The following is a 23528-nucleotide window of genomic DNA, read 5'->3' on the forward strand; positions in this document are numbered from 1 at the left end:
AACAGCTGATGTGAGAGCAGGAAGAGCTGAGAAAGAGAGAGAAAGAGAGGGAGAATGAAGGGTGAAATTATGAATGAATGAATGAATATTACACTAAGCTTCATTTAGAAGACTAATTAGTTAGTTAAGCTCAAAGTGAACGACTGTGACACCAGATCACAGGGTGGTTAGTAATGAAAGCTCCTCATATCAGCTCTGAACTGCATCTTACTGCTAGAATAACATAAAGACAAGCAGGAGTTTTACTTTCTGATGTTTGTAATATGTTTTTGTCTGACTAAACTGTCTCATTGTGATGTTATATACACTATATACAATCAAGTTTTTCTCATGAAAGAGATCTTGAGCTCAGTCAGTCAGTTTGTTTACTTACACTCAACTAACCGGGTTACAGTCGGCTTTCCCCAGTAAGCCGATTTCTTAAACGTCATCTAAACTAGAGACCTGGTTACCGTAATCGGGGTAGAGGATTAAGAAAAAACCTGATTTCCCCGGCTAGACCTCTCCTGGAGAAAGCAAAGTATAAATACATAACCGGGTTTCTAATCTGTACGCAAGTACGCATGTGCATGTCAAAGACTTCAGACAGGAGGAGAAAAAAGTAACAGCAGAGCAGGTGGATGAAATCAAAATCAGTCTGTTTAATGTGTGAGGAAGAGCTGTCTGTCTCTCCTCTTCACACTGTGCCATCAGGCTGCTGTGACACAGACACACACACCTCCAAAAAAAAGTGGAAGCAGCATCGTCTTTCTCTAATATTGCTAAAATCACTAAGCCACGGCTCCAGAATAAGGTCGATGGTATGGGGAAAAATCTGATTACTAACCATCTGTGTGTGTGTGTGTGTGTGTGTGCATGGATTTACAGTAACAAGCTTACTACAGTACTGTGCACGTGTAAGTGTTCTGTAATTACTTGATTTCTCTAATTAACCCGGTTGCTCACATGCACCATGTCAATGCAGAACACGTCCTGCATAAATAAAGTGTGACTAACTGCAACATTCAACCGTAACATCTCTGTCCAGAACCAGTGTTCTCATCACTCTCATCATGTTTTAATACGGACTATTTCCTCAAGAAGTTCCAATAAAAACTGTTCACAGTAAAGTGTGTGAATTATCCAGAGTAATGAGGACAAAATAACAGAAATTTCAATGATAGGAAGCCCAAAACCCAGACAAAAAAACTCCACATTTCTGCGATTTGGGTGAATCAACCCTTTAACCAAGGCATTCCAGTGTTTTTTCTGTTTGTTTTTTTGCTTTTTTAATACAAAACGAACTGTCCTGATGTGAGATGTGGCTTGAAAACTCCCAGTATGTGTGTCTGCCAGCACATCGGCGCTCTGGCATCATGATTTACTGTATATACAGTATACATCCTCTCCAACCATCCCCCCATGCAAGATGATAACGGGTTCCTCGGGGAGACGAGCCTCCAGAAAGACTCTGGCTAGGGCAACCGTTGCTATGGTTGCCTACAGACACTTTGCAAATGCGTGCAAGTTTGTATGTGCTATTAAGACTGTGTGTGTGTGCGTGTGTGTGTGTGTGTGTGTGTGTGTTGCCACCTGACTTAGGTCATTGAGAAACCACCACCACCGTGTATTATGTGTGTGTGTCTGTCTGTGGTGAGTGTGTGAGAGCATGTGATCGGCGGAGGATTAAAGTGTGACAGGCGTTTACTGTCAATCCCGATTAAGACACATGCTCTCTGGCCTCTTCCTCTGCCTCCTCCTCTTCCTCTTCCTCCCCCTCATCCTCCTCCTCCTCCTCCTCCTCCTCTTCCTTGGCAGATGGACACATTTGGAAGCACTCTGCAGCACCAACACTACCCACACTATGTAGTTTCTGCTTCGGTCCAATGTCGGAGAGGAGAGGAGAGAGGAGAGAGGAAAGGAGAGGAGAGGAGAAGAGAGGAGAGGAGAAGAGAGGAGAGGACAGGAGAGGAGAGGAGAGGGGAGGAGACGAGAGGAGAGGACAGGAGCAGAGAGGAGAAGAGAGGAGAGGAGAGGAGAAGAGAGGAGAGGAGACGAGAGAAGAGGAGAGGAGAGGAGAGGAGATGAGAGGAGAGGAGAGGAGAGGAGATAAGAGGAGAGGAAAGGAGGAGAGGAGAGATGGTAGATGTATTGTAATCTCTGAAGACAAAGCAGTAGAGTAAAGACAGGATGAAGAGCAGAGTAAGGATGAGGAGGCCGCTGCTGAAGAAGAAGAAGAGAGAATAAAAGCGCTGAATGAATGAGGGGTTTAGAGCGAGGCGAGGGTGGAGGGTGGAGGGGACGGAGTCGAGGGAAGACAAGTGACGGAGGGGAAGAAAGAAGAGGCAGAGAGACGGGGGAGGACAGTTGCCTTTTTGCTTCAGCAGTAACATGAACATCACTATCATGTCTTCTGACACACTTCACTAAAAAACTCAAGGGGGCTGTTTTTCTGAAGTGACAGCGGTTTAACGCGCTTCTGCATTTGCAGAACTTCGCTATCTTCACATCTAATTTGCTGCTGTTTCATGGATTTGAATTAATAATATGATACTGTAGCCTCCAGCTTTGTAACTGTGGCTTTGATTTGACAACCAATACTGTAACATGTGACCCTGTAGCTTCATCATTGAGTCCTTACAGAAGCTTGTAACCATTTAAAGTGGCGATCAGTTTATCAACGTGTCCACGATTAGTCAGGTAGTTTCAATATGTAGATTTAAAGTGTAAAATCACAGAAGTCTCAGTACATTTTACAAGAAAGTAGTACACACAGCACAATGAAATAAAGCTAATAAAGATAAAACAGACAGAATAGAAACCTTATTAAGGAAACTGAAGGTTTTGCATAAAGGGTTTAATTATTTAACTGCAGACAATTGAAATTAAATGGTTTTTAGTCTTGATTTAAAGGTCTCGGTGGATTGTTTGTTAAATTTGGGGATGGTTATGACCTGCATCCTGTGACCTGAGTGTCTGTAGGGGAGTATAATTGGAGTATAATGGGAGTATAATGTGTCACCTTGGGCTCTGGCATTTTGTAAATAATAAATCAATTAATAAAGAACTTTTTTGGCAGATAAATTGATAATGAAAACATTCAAACAATCATTAGTTGCAGCCTTACTTATAATATGACAATGATAAAGTGATGTTTCAAAAGAGAATCATGGAGGATCTGATGGTTACTGGACTGCTGAGTCAGCTTTTCAACGCCTGAGAGATTAACAACATACAACATCGGTGAACTGGTAAATGCATGTGAACACAGATGTGGAACAGGAAGTAATTACGGCTCTGTCGTTCCTCAGAGTGTTTGATTGACATGTTTTTAATCGAGGTCGAGTCACCTGATTTACTCTGAAATCAGACGTGAACCTTCTCTAGTTGACATTAGTCTTACCTGTATGAAGACTGCTGACTGTTTCCATGAGCTTTAGTTTTAGTGTCTTTAATTCCCACAGCTGTCAGGAATCTTTTTTTTTTTTTTTACCTCTGCATAATTCACAGTTCTGTAGATATTCTTGTATTTTACAGTATGAGCTGTTATAGAAGGTGGCTGCTTAGTGAAACACTGTGATTCTCTGCAGAGTTTCTGTCAGGACACGAGATTCAGATATTCCTCTTAATACATTTATCAATAAAGCTTGTTGGAAAGTTTTAGATAAATCTGTGCAGTCTGGGTGGTGTAAAAGATACAGAAAAGAAAATAGGGATGTACTGTAAGTTACATTAGATAAAAGCAGGTCTGCACACTATGAAACATATGGAGGATGACACATATGATTATGAATTATGATATAATTTGAGGAAAACTAATAATTACAACAAATGAGCCGGAAAAATGGGACGCTGTTAAACACTATCAATTAAAACTTGAACTGAGTGGGGAAAATGGACGGTATGATTTAGGCTGACTTACTTTATGGTCAAGGACACCCAGCAGAGGTCAGATCTGAGGTAAAGGGGGGCGGCTGTGGTTCGAGAGGTAGAGCAGCTCGTTCAATAATCACAGGGTTGGTAGTTTGATCCCCCTCGCTTTGGATAAAAGTGCTACATGAATGCAGCAATTTAAATCTAAACTCAATTACACCCTGGAACTGAACTATGGATTTATTTATGAATATTTCTGTAAGGATTTCCTGTCTTGTCGACTGAAGAAGGCAAGAAGGCAGGTGATCCTTCTCAGCCAATAGAAAAGGAGAATAATTATTACAAAATAGAAAAATGATTAATAATGTCAGTCTGTGTCTATCAGATAGTTATCAGACACACTCGCTGCTCAGCTGTGGAAACCAGGCGATACGTTAAGATTGAAAGTTCATCTTTGTACTCACCACAAGGTCAGTCTTTCTAACTGTTCTGGAGCTTTCTATTGAATCACACGATCTTCCTCAGCAGATGAGTTTTCCCTGTTGTTATGGAAACACAGTTGATGTTCAAATTTTCACTTCTTTTTGAGCACTTTGAGGACTTCTTGTCCATTTTTGGCTTAAAAGTTAAGATTGAAAGTTCAGTCTTGACCTTGGTGTGATACGACTGAAAGCTCCAGAGTAGCTACTAAATGGACCTTGCAGTGAGTTTACAAGCTAACAGCTGTTCTGGAGCTTTCAGATATATTCTTCACCTCATTAAAATGGTCAGAAAAATGGAAATTTGAACATGTGAGATTGTTTTATTAGTGATCAGCTGTCTGAGGTCACTTTAATATGACCAGAGTTTATCTACAGTATGTTGTAAGATTTTTAAGATTCAGATTTTTAAGAAGTGTGGTGCACATGTGTACAGTAGATGCTGCATAATGACATAATGACTCTATAGAGGACATCTAGGTTACGACTCTTACTGAGACCTATTTACTCAACTCCTGAGGCACCACGGACAGAAAATTACCCTCATTATTAAATCCCGTGAACCATTAAATGCAAGAATTGTTCAAAAATGATCTTTAAACTATAATTCATATTTAACAAATGCGGCTCACAAGACATTTCAGTGGGAACGACCTCGCTATAATCCAGATAAGACGGCGGGATCATGCTGTCGATCACCGTCCGTTTCCCGCGAGTGTGAACTTAAGCCATCGGAGCTCTTCAGGCTCTTCCGCCCTGCTGCCCTTTAAAGCTCCTGATTCCATCGTTTTCACTCATAGCTTCTGCTTCTGCTGCTCCTCATCGTTCTTTCCTACCCATAATCCCTTCCCCCCCCCCCCCCCCCACCTCTTCATCCAACCTCCGCCCACACACACATGACAACGTCTCTGTGGCATCCCCCCCTTTCTCCCACTTGACATGTCATTTGTTAGAATGCAGCACACATGCACATATGAGCCCACACTCCCTCACATACACTTATACACACACACACTTATACACACACACACACACACACACACAAACAAGCACACAGTGACAGCTGTCAGTCAGGCTGCGGGTGTCATGGCAACAGCTTCTCAGTTAGATGTGGTGAGAAATGAGATGTGTCCAGTGTCAGGATAGACCAGCGCTGTTTAGCTAAACATTGTTGTCACAAGGCTCCAGCATAAATTATCATCAAATCTGAAATATACAGCGCAGGACTGCAGGGTTTCTGGCTGTAATTTTGACTTTTAACAGTGAAAAAATGTGTTGATGATCTGCTGAAAACAGGATCTATGCTGACAAATCCAGATATCAGACGTGCATATATACAGTACGATTTACAAATCACGTAGGTCTGTAAAAAATTCAAGGGCAAAAATTACAAACAAGATAAGATTACACCACAGAGAAGATTTCCTCTGTGAGTTTTATGAGATTATTAAATTCCCTGGATAGATTTGATTTGATTCTCTCCTAAAACAATATAACACACGTGTCCAAATATACATAAATCACAGATAAACAAGACAGAAAAAACACAGATTCAATGCAGCATGGATCATGGACAAAATAAAATGAATTTGAACAATATTTTATGTAAAAATGAAGCATAAAAACTAATATGTCCATTGAGTATCTTGAGATAGTAGGATGAGGCAGAGTTAGCGGACCTCTTTTTTTCTTAAAGCTGCAGGTAACCATCCATATTATAACCATATTATAACAATGGATCAAGTTACTCTGTGTAATGTGAACAGTCCCACAGTTCTTCTCTCATGGACCTAGTTTCCAGCAGTAACAGGCAACTGTTTTCACCCATTGCACACTACCTGTTCACCACCAAACAGCACAAGGACAGTGTTAGCAACTAGCTGGACTAGCTCAGGGATGCTAATGGTGCTCTGTGACTGGCAGCTGTTTGGTCCTTTGGTAAAAATCCTTATAATATGATAGTATGTCAGTGTTGTGTTCACAGTTTGTCTATAAGTTAATGCAGCTTTAAAAACGTTGCCAAAACTGCACAGATTACATTCACTGTGATTTTCTTTCGGGATTAATAAAATATCTCCGTCTATCTTTACACCTGGCTGAGATCCAATCGCAACGTGACCCAGACCACCTCCAGATGTGTTTTTTCCTGATCCAGACACAGATTGCATGTTAATACCAGGTGTAAACGAGGTCATAGTCTCTCTCTCTCTCTCTCTCTGTCGCCTTCTCATTTTCTGTGCAGACATGCTGTTGTGGCTTTTGGGTGAAATGTAAAAAAAAAAAAAAAAAAAAATGTAACTGTTGATTGTGCTGTATTTGTGTCTGCACTGTAATGTCATATCTCTCTCTACCTCCACCGTCTCTCTCTCTCTCTCTTCCTCTCTCTCTCCTTGTCTCAAGTGATCATCCAATAATAGCACAAATTATGCACAGCTGGTATTAATCAACGCTGTCTAATTAGCACCTCAAAGCCACCTGGGTAATTGCCAAAAAAAAAAAAAAAAAAAAAAAAGCATGAGAGAAAACATGTCTGACAGTTCCTCCGTCTCCATCCATGCCATAAGTTGTCATGTTCGGTTACACAGGGCTGAAAGTAGCTATTATTTTTATTATTATCAATTAATCTGTAAATTATTTACTCGATTATAATTGATTAGTCATTTAGTCTATGAGATTGTGAAAAATGTCAGTCGCTGTTTCCCAAAGTCTAAGATGAAGTAATCAAATGTCAAAAGCTGGACACAGAGAATTTATTTTTTCTTGAAATATAACTCAAAATACTCGGTGATTAATTTTCTGTCGATCAATTAATCGACTGATTGTTGAAGCTAAAGTCTCACCTGAGTTTTTAGTGCTCAATACTTTCAAAGTATCACTTTCTACATCGGTTCACTAATCACTGGGAGCTTGGACTCATACGTTTAAAAGAATGGAGGTTGAAAGATGTGGGCAATGCTTTTGAGTTGCATTATGGGAAATGTAGGATCCAGTGTTTTTAGAGTTCGACTCAAACCTGCAACTAAAAGTCAGGATATTTCTGTTTCCTCTGTACCAGTTCTGACCTTTCTTCTGTTAATCTTTCTCTTTTAATAATAATAATACATTTTATTCATAGCACGTTTTTCAAGCTACTCAAAAATGCTTTACACAGAAGTAGAAAGACAAAAAAAACCTATATATAAAACACGCTAAAAGCAAGAGAACACACCAAAAGTACATTAAGTACCAAAGGGGACATTAAACTTTAAAATCAGCTCTAAAAAGGTGAGTTTTGAGTAGTTTTTTGAATTGTGAATTGTATGGAAGTGCAGTAATAAACTGCCAGAGTTCCTCTTTAATATACATATTGTCAAGTATTGAACAAAAGCTAAAATTTAAGTTTTTGAGTTATTTTAACTGTGTCCCACCAAGTGTTCACTAAGACAAAAGGCAATATTTATTAGACCTGCAACAATTAGTCAATAAATCGATCAGTTGATTGAAAGAAAATTAATCAGCAACTATTTTGATGATTGATTAATCATTTTGAGTCATTTTTCAAGCAAAAATACCAACCATGTCCCGGTTTCAGCCTCTCAAATGTAATAATTTGTTGGTTTTCTGTGTCATATATGATAGTAAATTGAATATCTGAAGGTTTTGGACTGTTAGTCAGACAAAAAAAGCAAATCAAAGGCATCAACATGGGCTCTGAGAAACTGAGAATGCCATTTTCTCACTACTTTTTAACATTTTATTGATTAAACGATTAATTATTTAATCAGCACCTTTATCAATAATAAAAAATAACGGTTAGTTGCAGCTTTAAGTCTATTTCAGTGTGAAGGAAAGTATAAGTGGAGCAGATGCATGAGGGTTATATAATGGCCACATCTGTAAAAATAGATCTGGTTTATTTCTTTTTGGGACTGTTTTGTTATTGGTTCAAGATTCAAGACACTTTAATGTTTGTCACAAAGTAACAGAAATTTCTCTTTGACACGGCTCAATCAAAGACAAAAGGTGGACAAACGTAAAAAAAAATAACAAAGTAGAAACAGTTTTCTTCTTCTTTTGGCTGCTCACGTTAGGGGTCACCACAGCAGATCATCATTTCCATCTCTTCCTGTCATCTGCATCTTCCTCTATCACATCGACCTCCTGCATGTCTTCCCTCGCCGTATCCATAAACTTCCTCTTTGGTCCTCCTCTTTTCCTGTTGGCAGCATCCTTCTCCCGATACAACCAGCATCTCTCCTCCGCACATGTCCAAACCATCTCAATCTCACCTCTCTTTTTGTCTCCAAACCATCCAACCTGAGCTGACCCTCTAATATACTCATTCCTAATCCTGTCCATCCTCGTCATTCCCAATGAAAATCTCAGCATCTTCAACCCTGCCACCTCCAGCTCTGCCTCCTGTCTTTTCATCAGTGTCACCGCCTCCAAACCACACATCATAACTGGTCTCACTACCCTCTTGTAAACCTGCTCTTTCTCTCTCGCTGGTACCTTCTGTTGCAGATCAGTCCATCCTGCCTGCACTCTCTTTTTCACCTCTCTTCCGCACCACTACTCCTTGCATCCTCACCATTCACGCACATGTATTCCGTCTTGCTCCTGCTGTCTTTCGGTCCTCTTCTCTCCAGTGCAGACCTCCACCTCTCCAGGCTCTCCTCAACCTGCTACTCTACTCTCACTATAGATCACAACATCATCCGCGAACATCATAGTCCGCGGAGACTCCTGCCTGATCTCGTCCGTCAACCCGTCCATCACCGTTACAAACAAGAAAGAGCTCGGAGCCGATTCTTCACGTAATCTCACCTCCATCTTGATCCCATCCATCACTCTGACCTCACCGCTGTCACGCTGCCTTCATACATATCCTGCACCACTCTTACACTCTCCTGACTTCCTCGTACAATACCACAATGTAACTCTATCTGACCTTCTCTATTCTTCTCCATCAACGTTCTCAGATCTCATCACATCTGACATGAAACTATACTTCTGCTGACCAATCATCACCTCTCCTCTCAACCTAGCTTCCACTACTCTTTCCCATAACTTCATAACTGCTGTAGCTGATCAACTTCATACGTCTATAGTTCCTACAGCTCTGCACATCACCCTTCTTCTCCACTCCTCAGGCATTCTCTCACTTTCCAAGATTGTGTTAAACAATCCAGTTAAGAACTCCACTGCCATTTCTCCTAAACATCTCCATGCCTTCACAGGTATGTCATCTGGACCAACCGCCTGTCATCCTCTCTAGGGGTTTCAAATCAGGTTATATTAAGACGTTCACACCAAACGCTGAGACCAGAGAGATGAGCAGACAACCAACGGGAGTTTATTTCATTACACAAGAACATACAAAACTCAGAACATCACCAATGCAGCTCTACTTCAACTTCACACCCACATCTATTTATACCAAAAGCGGACGTGACTTCCTGCCTGTGTTTTTTGGCACTTTCGTGAGAAAAATGATCACTTGGACTTTGACCAATGGGTGTAGATGTCTCTGCACCATTTGGACATTTCTTAATTTCTGCTGTGTGTGTGTGTGGTGTACTTTGCTCCCTCTTTCCTAATATTTCCAGGTGTCTCCTGTTTATCTGGTGGCCTAATGCTTTTTGGATGGGTCAATGACCGGCGTAGGTTTAGCTGATCTGGTAAAAGTTTTGTTTTCCCAGAGATTGTAACCAGAACTTTCAACAACTCCTTTAAAGGAGATTGTTTTCGCCTATCCATTGGTATTGTGCAACCCTTAGTGTTTTGTGTATTACACGCTCATCATATTTTCGCTTCTACACCTCTTCATAGCTGCCCTCACTACCTCCGTGCTAATCCACCACACTTCCTGATTCACTATCCCCACATCATCCAACCTCAATGTTCTACCTTCCACCTTCTCAACACCTTCTCTTCACTAGTCAGCACATTTCCATCTCATCTCTGTCCTTCATCACCATCACCTGCTGCACATCCCTCCCAGCTCAGTCCCTCTTGTCTAGCCAAACCGTAAAACAGTAAAGTTGATCCAATTACTTTACTGGCCTGATTGGTTTCTTGAGAATATATGTCGTAGCATAGTGTCGTCTTGTCCCAGTAATAAGAAGTTGGAGAACTTTCATGTAATGCTTGTGCTATAAGGCATGACGGTGAAATAAAACAAACATGGGTATCAGTAGTTGAGTAGATGAGGCAGGTATAAGCCACAGGGCGTCTCCATTTAGGGTTCAAATGATGTCTAAAAATAGAAATCTACTGTAACATCAGAAGATGAGATGTTCCCACAATATGTGTGCTGCAGGGGTTGTGTAGTCAAACAAAAATCAAACATTTTACCTGATAACAGTGAGTGTTTCCACAGCTTTTCTCTATATTCTCTACACTGTGAACTAGAAGAACACGAATACTGTGAAAACCTTGTTTTCCAGAATTAACATCCTCAATACTCAGAATAAAATAACTGTCACGCTAAAAGGTTAAATGATGAACCAGTAGTGGAAAGGTTCAAATCCTTATCAAGCTCCAGAAATACACTGGACTCATACCTAAAATTATTCCAATACGAATGAGGCCAACCCAAACTGTGATGCAATCACAAAGTGAAAAGGTTGTCCGGAATTACACTGAACGGTTGTATAACACAAGACGTCAGCCGTCAACCGGAGCGGTCACCAGAGCTTTTTAAGTGCTGTGTTTGAATACTATAGTATTATGACTCTCAGTGGTACGCGGAGTATTTCTAGCTGCTCAGAGTGCACAGTTGCAGTTTTGTCCATGGCTTTCCTTTGGAAAATGTGCGAGCAGTCGCACTAGGTATTGAATGGGGTTAGCTCTCCAAAGGCCCGTGAAGGTTTGAGGAGGAGCGCATTCTACAGGACAAGGTGACCCACTTACTTGAAAAAACCATTTCCTTCCTCTCTCTCTCTCTCTCAATCCCTCGCTCCAGCACTCCATTTCCTTCTTTCTCTTTAATCTCCTAGTTTTTCCTTCGCCGCAGTTTGTCTCTCTGTATTAGTCTGATGTACATGTGCGGACCGCCAAAAACGAGAACATGGTCAAAAAATTTGATGATATCTGTTAATTTAATCTTGTATAAAAAAAGACAGATGTTCACAGTTGTTTTCTGGCCTGATCTCAAATGCTGCTGTTGTAGCTTAATTTCATATTTGACAGTCTGACAGTGTTTAATGTTTGTGCATCCATTTAGATATTTGAAGTCATCTAACATTTCAGACATATTTACAAAAATATTTTACATCTATAAGTCCCTTCAGGGTTTAATCAAACCAAATTCTAACGGCAAACTAGCTGCTAATGCAAAAAAAACAAACATTATTTTATCATTTACACCTTCACCTAGAGATGAGGAACTCACTCTAAAAGCAAATACTTACTATTTTGCTTGTAAAAACCTCATAAAAACCTCATAAAAACTAGAGTACATGCCCCTGATGGCATATACTCTAGTCTCCCATTCTGTCATAGCATGTGTTGTTATGAAGGTTGACCACTAAGTGGCGCTATATTATCACATCAGGTACATTAACCAGCACCACCGTCGTCTATCTCAGCTGCAGGGATGGATGAGTGATTGCTGGAGATCCAAATTCTACCCACAAACATATAAATGCAACCAGAATCCATCTACTGCATTAATATATAACAACCACAGAATTAAAATGCACATTCATATATACCGTACTTTTATGTTTTTGTCTTCCCTACAAAGTCACGGGTATCTCTCTGTGCGGTCTTAAGAGTGTCGGGTCTCCTACCCAGAAGCCACTGCAGCTCTGTGGGTCACAGGCAGCCCATATTCTGCCCCACTTACTACTGCAGGACACGTGCCTGCTGGCCTCTGAATATCTCCTCTGCATAATTGGTTTGTGTGTGTGTGTGTGCTTGCATGTGTGTGTGTGTGTGTGTGTGAGTATCCATATGCATGAATTCAGTGTGTCAGTGGTTGTAATGTGTGTGTATGTTCAGGTTGTGGACAACATGCCTATAATGGCTGCTGCTGTTAATGCTAATTTGGTTGAAGCTCGTAATGTTCTTCTCTTCTTCTTCTTCCTTTTTCAAAGACTTTTTGAAAGACTGGAGTGTTTTTTTTTTATTCAACCTTTTGAGCAGGTAGTTTGAAGTGTTGTTAACTTCTCAACCTTCAATGTTTCTCTCTGATTTTCTCCTAAAGTGGCTTTAAAGTTAGACAAAAAACCCTTTTTCTACACAAGCATGTCAATGTCACACATGTATTTTCTTTGTCTGCTTGTTCTCAAGATTCTTTACAGCAATTTTGTGGTAATTTCTAGTTAATTATAAAGATGTTTTTATATGATTGTACCATTAAATCAAGTGTATCATCAAGGTAATCAGGTATACTCAGATATTTAATGGTTCATTTTTAGGACATTTTACAGAGAGGGAGGTGCAGAAAAAAAGTGTTAAGTTGGTTTAGACGGTAAGTTCATAGGTGGTTGTTAATTTGCAAAAAGTCCAAATAAATTCAACCCTTAACAATTCTTTTACGGATAGAAAATACTCAGTTTTCAGTGTGTAGTTTTGTGTAGAAAAGAGTTAACAATTAAACAGCAGCTACATTTAGGAAATTATCGGAAAAAATGTTCTGGTAATTATTAGGAAAACAAGGAATCTGAAAAGTGTGACAGAAATTGTTGATAGAAACTCATTATAGAGTTTTTTAAGAAACAACCTAATATGCTAATACATCATTTGACACACAAAACTACACACTGGAAACTAAGTAATTTTCTGGCTGTTAGAGAATTAAGAGTCTACTTATTAAACATTTTTTTGCAAATTAACAACTATGTATGAGCCCAAATTAATGACTAAACACTTTTTTCTGTTTTTTCTTATCATATGTGCCAAATTGCACCAGCCTTTCTGCAAAATGTCAGAATAAATTAACCATTAAATACCTGAAAATCTCTCAAATGAAGGGAATGTGGAATATGTTTATCGCCTCAAGATTTGCAGAGTTTGTAAGTGATGCATCTGCAGGTGTGACAGTAAAATCACAACAACTCCACAGACTCTGACTTCATCGGCGGCACCAAACTGCCATTTCCTGCAGGACTATCAAATTATGTGTTTCTGTTATCGTGCCCACTACATGTAAACTTGATTTTCACCTCCAGTTCTAACAACCTTTCTGTCTCCGTCAGTCCCAGCAGTCACGGCGAGACAGTAGGCACCAGGAGGAAGCTGTACAGCGCCGTTCCCGGGAGACATTTCGTGGTGGTTCGTCCTTACACCGCCCAGGCCGAGGGCGAGATCAACCTCTACAAGAGCGACAGGGTCAAAGGTGAGACTTTGGTTGTTTTGTTTTACTTGTTTTTACATCGCTGAGTTGGTTGATAGCAGCCAGTTCCAGCTTTGTGTTAATTGAGGATCAGTAAATCAGAAAAAATGCATACAGTGCACACCCAGACCTCATGACCTCACATCCCAACCAGAGAGAGAAACTTAATTTTGGAGGATGAATGATGATGAATACTGAAATCAAAAAAAAGAGACACTGATTCATTGCAGCCTTCATTTCATAATTGTGTCTGAAAGTGAGACAACTGGAAATCAAACAGCAAATTAGCATATCTGATGAAAATGACTCCCTAGGCTCCACAGAGTCTAAATACAGATGCTACAGAGGAAGAACATCCTCCTCATCTGCAGACTTTAAATGTGCACAATTTCAGATACATTCTGCGGCTTTGATGAATGGATACAAAATATATTATTTCCCGAGCAATCAGGGAGGATTTCATGTTAAAACATTTACGTGAAGCCACTGTTAATGTTTGTATTGGAGGACATGAGGACACCATTAGCACCAGCATGTTAGCTAATCCTCAACAGGGATACTGTCATTTAAGATAAAATCATCCCACATCTGCATTTATAGTCTGTATTATTTTTATAATTTCTGTCTGGAGCCACGTGAAGATTATTACTGAGCCATATTTATCTTTATGGAGCTTTGCCTCATCATTATTAATCACTGGCCTCGCTGACAAATATAAACCATCAACCAGAGCCAGTCGGTAATGTAACGATACAGGCTTCATGGTTCATCACACTCACTATGTTTTTGATCTTAACCCTTTCTGATCCACTGGTGGGTCAGTAGTTACAAATGTATGTTGTGCAGCCAAACTTTGTTCTAACATATCAGACTTCATTTTAAATTCTAGTGAAGATCCCAAAGTTTCCTACATGAGATCCCAAATAAGTCAGACTGAATTTTGCGAAAATGTGTCTAAAATGAGTTCTTTGAGTTTGCATATTTATTTATTTAGTGTTTATTTGTACAGGAGCAAGTATACAGCATTCATAGCCTAGCATAGTCAAGCTAATTCACTAACCGAGACCCCGCCAAGAACGTTAGATTTCAATAGTTTAATTAAGACAATGAAAGAGAGCTGATATGTTGATGGATGGGTTGGAGAACCTGATGAAGTGATGAGGGATGGAGGGATGAAGTGATGGGGGGAGGGGGGAGGTGTGAGGAACATAGAATGGAGGGTTGAGGGTCGACGATGGATGTATGATACTGACGACTGGACGACGGACGACGGACGACTGCCGACGGTGGGAAGGTAGGAGGGAACAGGGGGGAGAAAACTCTGAGTGGGGGAGCTGTCTTTCCAGTCCATCGCCTGGATAGAGCCCCCCTGTTCCTGTGTTAAAACGGAGGAGAGAGGATGGTTGATGAAAAGAGAGAGGGTTAGGGTGACAGATAAGGTGTGCCTAAATACTCTGTTGTGCAGAAGTAGGATGCGTACTTGGCGTGGTCTAAACTTCATTTAGCGATGCCCTTACTGAGATGAGCCTTTAAAATACATTAAACTCAACAATAAAATACAAACAATGATACAATAGAAATATCATCAATCGACAAGCACCAGATCACTCATGACTACATGACTGATCCCTTCTTAAAAACTGTTTTAATCTGAGCTTAAAATGATTCCAGTCATGATTTATTTTGAGTTTTGTGTTTAAGGAGTTCGACATGTTGAACAGAGAAAGCTGTTTGTCCGACTGATGATTTACCAAAGAGATTCAACAGTAGAACTGTAAGGTCACTGGATGACATTTAACTGCAACCTCTAACAAATTTGAAAGTCAGATTTACTTGTGTGATGTGACTCATTTATCAGCTCCATGATGAATATTGTCTTTTCCTTGAGTTGCAATATTTTAAACCCCTGACAGCTTCTCATGTTTATATTCTGGTCTGTTTATTGGCAGCCTCAGTGTTGATGTGTCGTAGAAGACCTTTGCCTTAATGTTGTCGTACTTACTCTCTGAGGACGCTCTGTTCTTTCATCTTGCGCTGATAAACTGATGTCATTTTTCTCTCCGTTGTCACTCTCTCCCCTCGGTCCAGTTCTGAGCATCGGTGAGGGGGGTTTCTGGGAGGGCAGCGCCCGCGGCCAGGTGGGCTGGTTTCCAGCCGACTGTGTGGAGGAGATCCCGGCCAAGGCCACCGAGGAGAGGAGCTGTAAGTCTAATCACCTGGGGGCCGGGTGGCGGGTGGAGGTAGGACATAGACTTATATAGGACACGGACTGTTTGCCATCACCCAGTTTTTTTTAGGAAGAGAGGAGGGGGATACAAAGAACAGAAGCTACGCGGCTACATGCTGCAGGTTCCTGAGGTAGCGTAATGGCACGTGGCTCCTTTTTTCTCCAGTGCATGAGCTGCATGTGTCTCTGTCTGCTTGTCTCCCGGTCTCTTTCTGTCTCCCCAGGCTGTGGTGCACAAAGCTAAGTGCTACATTGCCCTGCTAACTCAGCTGTGCTCTGATTTCCTCTGGGTGGAAACTAATGAACTTATCACGCTATGCTCCTTCCCCTGTAAACATCAACATTTTTCCTCGTCCTTGCATTCTCTCTTCGTGCCGTGCTCGTAGTGAGTGCCGTCAGTATGTCTAGGTTTTAGAAAAGGTCCGTCGTACTTCAGTCTGTCCTACTCTGTCCTTGTTCCATTATCTTTTTCATCCTCTTCTCTGACAGTGTTTAATCACTGACATTATCACAAAGCACAGTGTTGCTGGAGTCAACTCCCCACACCCACCCGCTCTCTTAGTCTTCCCTGCATGAGGAGCGACGATAGAGGCAGATGGGGAGCAACTTGTTCTTCTCTCTCTGGCCATTTGCCTTCTTCTGGGTGGCTTATTTTAAAGTCTAACCCAAGGCCATTGGCGCAGGGAGCTTCTCACACTGTCCCACATCCAAATCGCCCCCAGGTCTGCCTGCAAAGAAAGCCTGTCAGAAAATGGGAGCACAGTATGGTGGCTCGCAAAGACCCATTCAGAGGCAGCCTTGGCCAAAGCCACGGGCCTGACATGTGCGTGTGTGTGTGTGTGTGTGTGTGTGTGTGTGTGTGTGTGTGCTGCAATTACACTGGCCCGCATGAAGCCTAGCAGTTGTGGTTGATTGGAGGAATAACAGGCATCTGAGTAAGATTTTTGTCAAAATAATTACCATTTGACTGTCAGGTAGAGCATAAGCTTCAGTTCAGCTTTCATCCTTCTTTTAACCATCTGTCCATCATCCATGAATCATCCATCTTTCCTCTTTTATCTCTTTTTTATCTCTAGCACGGCACATAATTATCTTTGAAGGAGTAGGTTAACATTTTGGAAAATACACTTACATGTTTTCTTACCGAGAGTTAGATGAGAAGTTTTAAGAAGCGTTAAAAGTTCGCTCCACCAACGATCACGATGGACAGTGGACAAAAAAGCATTTTTTATTCCATACATTCTTCTTCTGTGTCAAAACCTGGCATCTACATTACCCATAATGCAACTCCACTTGATTCACTCAGCTGTGGGTGTTATGCTAGTAGCGGCTAATGTAGCCTGGAGCTGCTAGCCTCCAGCAGAGATGAGGAGCTACAGAGGTCTGCTAACCTCACTTCTTTCTAACTCCACACCCCCAGATTATTTTTTACTTGTCAAACTTGTAGACTAACCCTAACCCTTAACCCTAACCTAACCCCTAACCCTAACCCTAACCCTAACCCCTAACCCCTTAACCCTAACCCTAACCCTAACCCCAAACCCTAACCCCTAACCTTTAACCCTAACCCTAACCCCTAACCCTAACCCCTAACCCCTAACCCTAACCCAAACCCTAACCCTAACCCTAACCCCAAACCCTAATCCCAACCCCTAACCTAACCCCTAACCCTAACCCTTAACCCTAACCCCAACCCCTAACCCTAACCCTAACCCTTAACCCTAACCCCAACCCCTAACCCTAACCCCAAACCCTAACCCCAACCCTGACAGATGCTGACTCAAGTGACATCACTTGAGGCAATGTATCAGATTTCACACAGCTCCCTCTGAAGACATAAAATGCTTTATATTACTTTTTACACATGTGCAGTCATGCTCCCAAACACCTGAAACACATGCTGATGTGTAAACTCGGTGAAATTCCCCTTTATGTACAGAGTTGGAATCAAGAGACGATTAGCTTAGTTTAGCATAAAGACAAGCAGGAGGAAACAGCTAGACTGGGTCTCTAAAAAGTTTTTTAAAAAAAGAGTACAAGCACCTGTAAAGCTAATTAACAGGTTGTATTTCATTATTTAACAGGTTTTGATCTGTAAAGTAGTAAGGTAAGACTAGTTTTTTACATAAAATATTCAAAATATATCCAAAGCACTCATGTGCAATGAGATTAAACCATTTGTTGAGGTAATTATTCAATACCTACATCATTATTTATTCATCAAGAATGGAACCGTTTAGTCCCACAACACATCTACTGTATGCTGCAGTGCATAGGCACCTGATTATGTATTAAAATGGGGGAAGCAAACTCGGAAAGATATATAATTTGTGGGTGGGTCTGTTGTTTTGTTTGTTGGGACAAATTTCCTGCATTTCTACACCACTCAACTTCTTGGATTAAGTCAATAAACAGCCGCCTGCACTAGTCTAGATTAATTAGATTGAGGGTGCTATGAAAACCAAGAATGAATCAGAACAGTGTATCATTGGGTGGATCAGGACAGGAAATGGTGATCATGATGAGAGATCATTACACGGAGTGATGCATCATCATATTTAAAAATAATTTCCTCCAAATTCTGACTAATTCTGACTAAAACTGATACTAAAGCAAAGTAGTCTGCAGAAGTCTAAACGAGTTACTTCCACCGCTGAACATTTGACTGAGGAAAGGCTCCTCTCTGTCTGTTGGACTGAACCAACTCAAAGGGTGGTCTGAAAACATCAGATTTTGTTATTACTTGTTTTTGTCAGTTGCTGAAAATAGAAAAATGATCATTGATATAGGCTGCTTAAATATAATCACCTGATTGCAGGGACTGTGTGATAATTAGGTTATTTTTAAAAAAAAAAAAAAAAAAAGTGGGAGAGCAAAACCATAACTTTGCTCCCCCTAATTGAATAATGAGGATGCATCCTGTTTCCTCAATTTGAATGTAATGAACTATAACTGCTCAAGGTGGAGATAGCATAAATCATTTTGACCTTTAACACTCACCAACTTTAGTCTGGGGAATGAAGTTTCTCAGACAACTGAGCTTCCAAAAGTGAATCCCAAAACATACATAAAACATACTTGTATACTTATTAAGCCTCTCCATCATTAACCAGGCGTTCTGCTCAGTCACCTAACAAAAAACACCGATATCTAGAAACATCCTCATCCCTTTTTTTGGACAATTTAGACGTATTTTTCACCTTCATCAGGCAAAGTGCTTCACAGTTTCAGTCCGGATACAAATGTCCGTTGCCAGGTCAAACATCTTGATAACTTTTCTGATCATCTTATCGGATCATGTCTGTGAGAGAATGCAAACAGTAATTAATATTCCCGATCCTGATCTGTCTTAAGTTTCTCTCTGATTTACTGTAAATACTCTGAAATGTTTCTCGCAGTTCGAGGAGGGATAATCAAGTCAAACACTAACCCATCAGCTCAATCATGAGTATTCATCTAGTGGATTTAACAGTGTTACTGTCTAATTATACTGTGTGTTTACAACTGGTATTTAATCAGAAGTGGCTGGTCTTACAGAAAGATTATGAGTGGAATAAAAAAAACAGCCTTAGAATTAATTATTATCATTAATTAAAGTCTAAAATATTTGATATTTATATTCAAAGTTACTGCAGGTGCATCATATATTTTCTCTCTTGGATGTGTGAAGTGTGCAACTTATCAGGGGTTTGCATCTTACCTTTTCATCCCCTTGACCAACACACACACACACACACACACACACACACACACACACACACACACACACACACACACACACGCTGATTTAACTTAAACACCTTTAGCTCCTAATCCTTCTAATTCAATAGATGTGATGCAGCAGGATTAAGCCCTGCTTAGACATGCTTTGTTAGGGTTCACGTTTGGACCCTTGAGAGCCCTTGAGAAGAGTAAACTTGCAGCCCACACACACACACACACACACTGAAACACACACTGAAACATAGCTCAGTGGTTAAGCAGGTATAGTAATGTCAAGGGGCACCAGCTTCTCTAAGACCAGAAAGCAAGAACTGCAGATTTAGGTGAAAGCTTTTCTGTGTGTAACTGAGCTGAAATTGATCCCTCAGTGAACAAAAAAAGTGGACTATTACACAACAACAATACCTGTGTGTCCATTCAAGCATTTTTATGTAGTTAATGATATATAATGAATTAGATAAGGAAAAGGAAAAGATCAATAACATTTCTTAGTATTGCAAAACACGACTCAATATGGCTCAAATTGAATATAAACTACTGTAGAAGAGCAAACACAAACAGCAGAATCAGCTGTTTACATCCTCTGATCACAGATTATTATCATTGGCAGGTTGAGGCCGGTTATGAGGGACATTCATCAGTTAACCTGACTCACACAAGGATGCTTGAATATGTGAATATCATCTGCGAAAAACATGTAAAGTTTTGCCACAGAAACGTTTCCTGATGTTTTATGGAAACAAAATCCTTTTAAGACAGTTTTTCACACCGCAGTGACAGAGCAGAGGATGAAATACATCCTAGTAATTATTGAGTATGAGTGTTGTACCAATAATGTTAGACTAAATTACTAAATAATAGCGGTTAGCTTATCATAATGAGATATTTCCCCCCACTGTAAACTGAATGAATACTACTAAAAAACACATATATTTCTCCAAATATGCAGATAGAAATAAAACAGAAAGTCACATCTACATTCACAAAGCATCAGCAGTTAAGTTTATTTTATCTTTTGACCCCTGAAACTGTTATTTTTTGAAGTTATGTCACACAACAGTGACTTCCTTTTTACAGTTGTGTAGCTTTGCTACAGATGTTTCCTAGCAACCGATTCATAATAAACTTTATTTATATAGCACTTTTCAAAACACATTACAAAACAAAACATATTATAAAACAAAACACATTATAAAACACAGAGAGATTAAAACAAACTAAAACCATATAAAAATAAATACGTTATTATTCATATTAAACACAAAGGGAGTAAAACAAAATTAAAAATTGACAATAAAAATAAATAAAGTCAAGTAAAATCAGCAGGCAGCTCAGGTAAAGTCAGGAAAAATTTTCTGATAAAAGAAAGTTTTAAGAAGAGACTTGAAAGGAGAAACTGACTCAGACAGTCTGATTTCGTCGGGCAGGTCGTTCAGAGCCGCAGGGCCTCGATGGCAAAGACTCCTCTTCAGTTTTCAGCCTGAAGAAGAGACAGAAGACGTCTGCCTGAGGATCTCAAACTACACAAAGGTTCATAGAGAATTAAAAGGTGTAAAATATAATTTGAAGCCTTGAAGATAATCAATAAGATCTTAAAATCAATCCTAAAACAAATAACAATCATAACAATAACAATAACAGCAGCAGTAGCAGCAGCAACAGCCAGGGAAGGACGCCAACAGGACCGCGAAGGCTCGGCCTGCATCTCAGGGTTTCCTGCGAGATGAGAAAGCACAAAAAACTCCGGGGAAGAAGCAAAGCTAGTGACATGCATTGATGTTACATGAATGCATACAGATGGAGAGGAGGAGGAGGAGAGAGGAGCTCAGTGCATCATGGGAAGTCCCCCAGCAGTCTAGGCCTATAGCAGCATAACTAAGGGCTGATCCAAGGTGAGCCTGGTCGGCCCTAACTATAAGCTTTATCAAAAAGGAAAGTTTTAAGCCGACTCTTAAACGTAGAGAGGGTGTCTGCACCCCGGACCGAATCTGGAAGATGGGGAATGAATGTATGTTTGTACCAAAGTCCATGGGAATCCGTACAATAGTTTTGTGATTTTAAATTAAAAACCAAAATGTTCAACTTCACAGTGGCGCTAGAGGAAAAGTCAGTCGGCTTCATCCTCTGCTGACGATGAATGTCTGCAATCCATCTGACGGTTGTTGAGATATTTCAGGTTGAACCAAAGTGTTGGACTGAACACAGGCTGATATCAATAGAGCCATGAGCGCTAGCATGGATAAAAGTCACTAAATTAAGTAAATGTGATAAACATTGATAAAAATCAACAGAAAAAAATGGATAAGACATACTGTAGATAAAGATTGTGCTGATTACAGAAAAATACAACAATCTGAGCAAAACAAAACTCTTAAGACAACAAAACAGTACGGAGCCATCCATTACAATCCTAGAGGCAGGTGATACAGCTACGCATCACATCATCCTATAGTTCAGGTAATGACGTCGTGTCAGAATGAGGACGGACTGACTAATGTCCCATTTGGCAAAGTTTGCTTGTTGCGTCAATTCCTCCGTCTCATTCTCGCATTTCACCGTCACGCCGTAAGGTGAGATACGAGTGAAGGAGGAGGCGGAGGAGAGGGGAAAAAAAAATAAAGACCTGGAAGAAACTCAGAGAGGGGCCAGATGCCTGACAGGATCCACTACTCCTCACACACACACACACACACACACACACACACACACACACACACACACACACATACATACGCTTGCAGCATAAACAGCTGACAGAACAAAGACACAAATACAGATGCAATGTAGCGTGCATATTTTCACACATATTAATACTTTATGTTCACATTCAGTTATGCATACGCACACACACACGCACACACACCATGCATGCACCATCTCTATTGATCTGTGACCATAGAAACCAGCTGGCTGCAGTCAGACAGCGGTTGCTATGGAGTGTGACTGTGTTGTGCATATACTATTCTCTCTTCATTCCTCTTTTTTTTTTTCTTTTTACACACATTAACTCTGTTTCGTTTCCCGTCTTTCCTCTTTAAAAACAGAACAAAAACACAGAGCTGTAACCCATTTCTCTCTCTCTCTCTGTGTGTCGGTCGATTATCTACTCCCAGCCACATCCTCCCTCCTCCAATCTGACACTGTGGATGTAGAATCGGAGGGGTGGGGGGGGGGGAGAAAAAAAAATGTTCCTGCAAAGATGACAAGATCTAAGCCGGATCAGAGGAGATGGAGTTTCTGTGAAAGTGTGACAGCTGGTGTGAGAGAGTATGTGAAGGAAGGAAAGAGAGGGAGAGAAAAGAGGGGGGGAGGATGGGATGAAGAGGACAAATAGATGAGACAGGAGGAATCTTCACTCTGGAGGTCATGTGTGTGTGTGCTTAGATACACTAATTTTTACAAATTTAGATTTTTTTTAACGCTGTTCCCTTAATTCCATGAAAATCTGTGTTTTGAATGTTATTGAACTTCCTCCTCAAGTGAAATTGTAAACAAAAGTTAAACGAGACAGAAGAGAAACAAAGCTTTAGACAGAGCTAATGATTGTGTTCAGCTTAATGATACCAACATTTCATATTAAATTTGTTTTGCTTCTGTTTTTATCATCTGCACATACACAATGTTACAAACATCTTTTGGAGTTGTAGGGTTAAAGGTCAACTCTCGTATTTCTCCATCCATTAGCCAATATTGCCACCCTCTGGATCTTTGTTTAAACACTCGCTTTCTTTCTCAATTTATATTGATTCACTTCAAATAGGCGTCACACTGTGAGCCAAAATGTAAACATTTGTATCTGTCTGTTGTACACCTTGTCCATGTTTATCACTGATTGTCCATCCATCTCAGAGTATGTGTTTATATGTGTTTACAGTACAGTTTTTACTGTAGATTTCAAATTTACATAAAATCATCTGGATTTTGA

General features: G+C 40.4%; 1 protein-coding gene across 1 annotated transcript in view; it reads left to right on the forward strand.

Annotated features, from left to right (window-relative positions):
• LOC122986650 (SH3 and multiple ankyrin repeat domains protein 2-like) overlaps positions 1–23528 on the forward strand; it is a 254098-nt gene that overhangs the window by 155550 nt on the left and 75020 nt on the right. The window contains exons 13-14 of the mRNA XM_044357941.1: positions 13517–13656; positions 15742–15855. Of these exons, the coding sequence (XP_044213876.1) occupies positions 13517–13656; positions 15742–15855 (254 nt within the window). The remainder of the gene's footprint in view (positions 1–13516; positions 13657–15741; positions 15856–23528) is intronic.

The sequence above is a fragment of the Thunnus albacares genome, chromosome 1 (genome assembly GCF_914725855.1).
Source record: "Thunnus albacares chromosome 1, fThuAlb1.1, whole genome shotgun sequence".
Lineage (NCBI taxonomy): Eukaryota > Metazoa > Chordata > Actinopteri > Scombriformes > Scombridae > Thunnus > Thunnus albacares.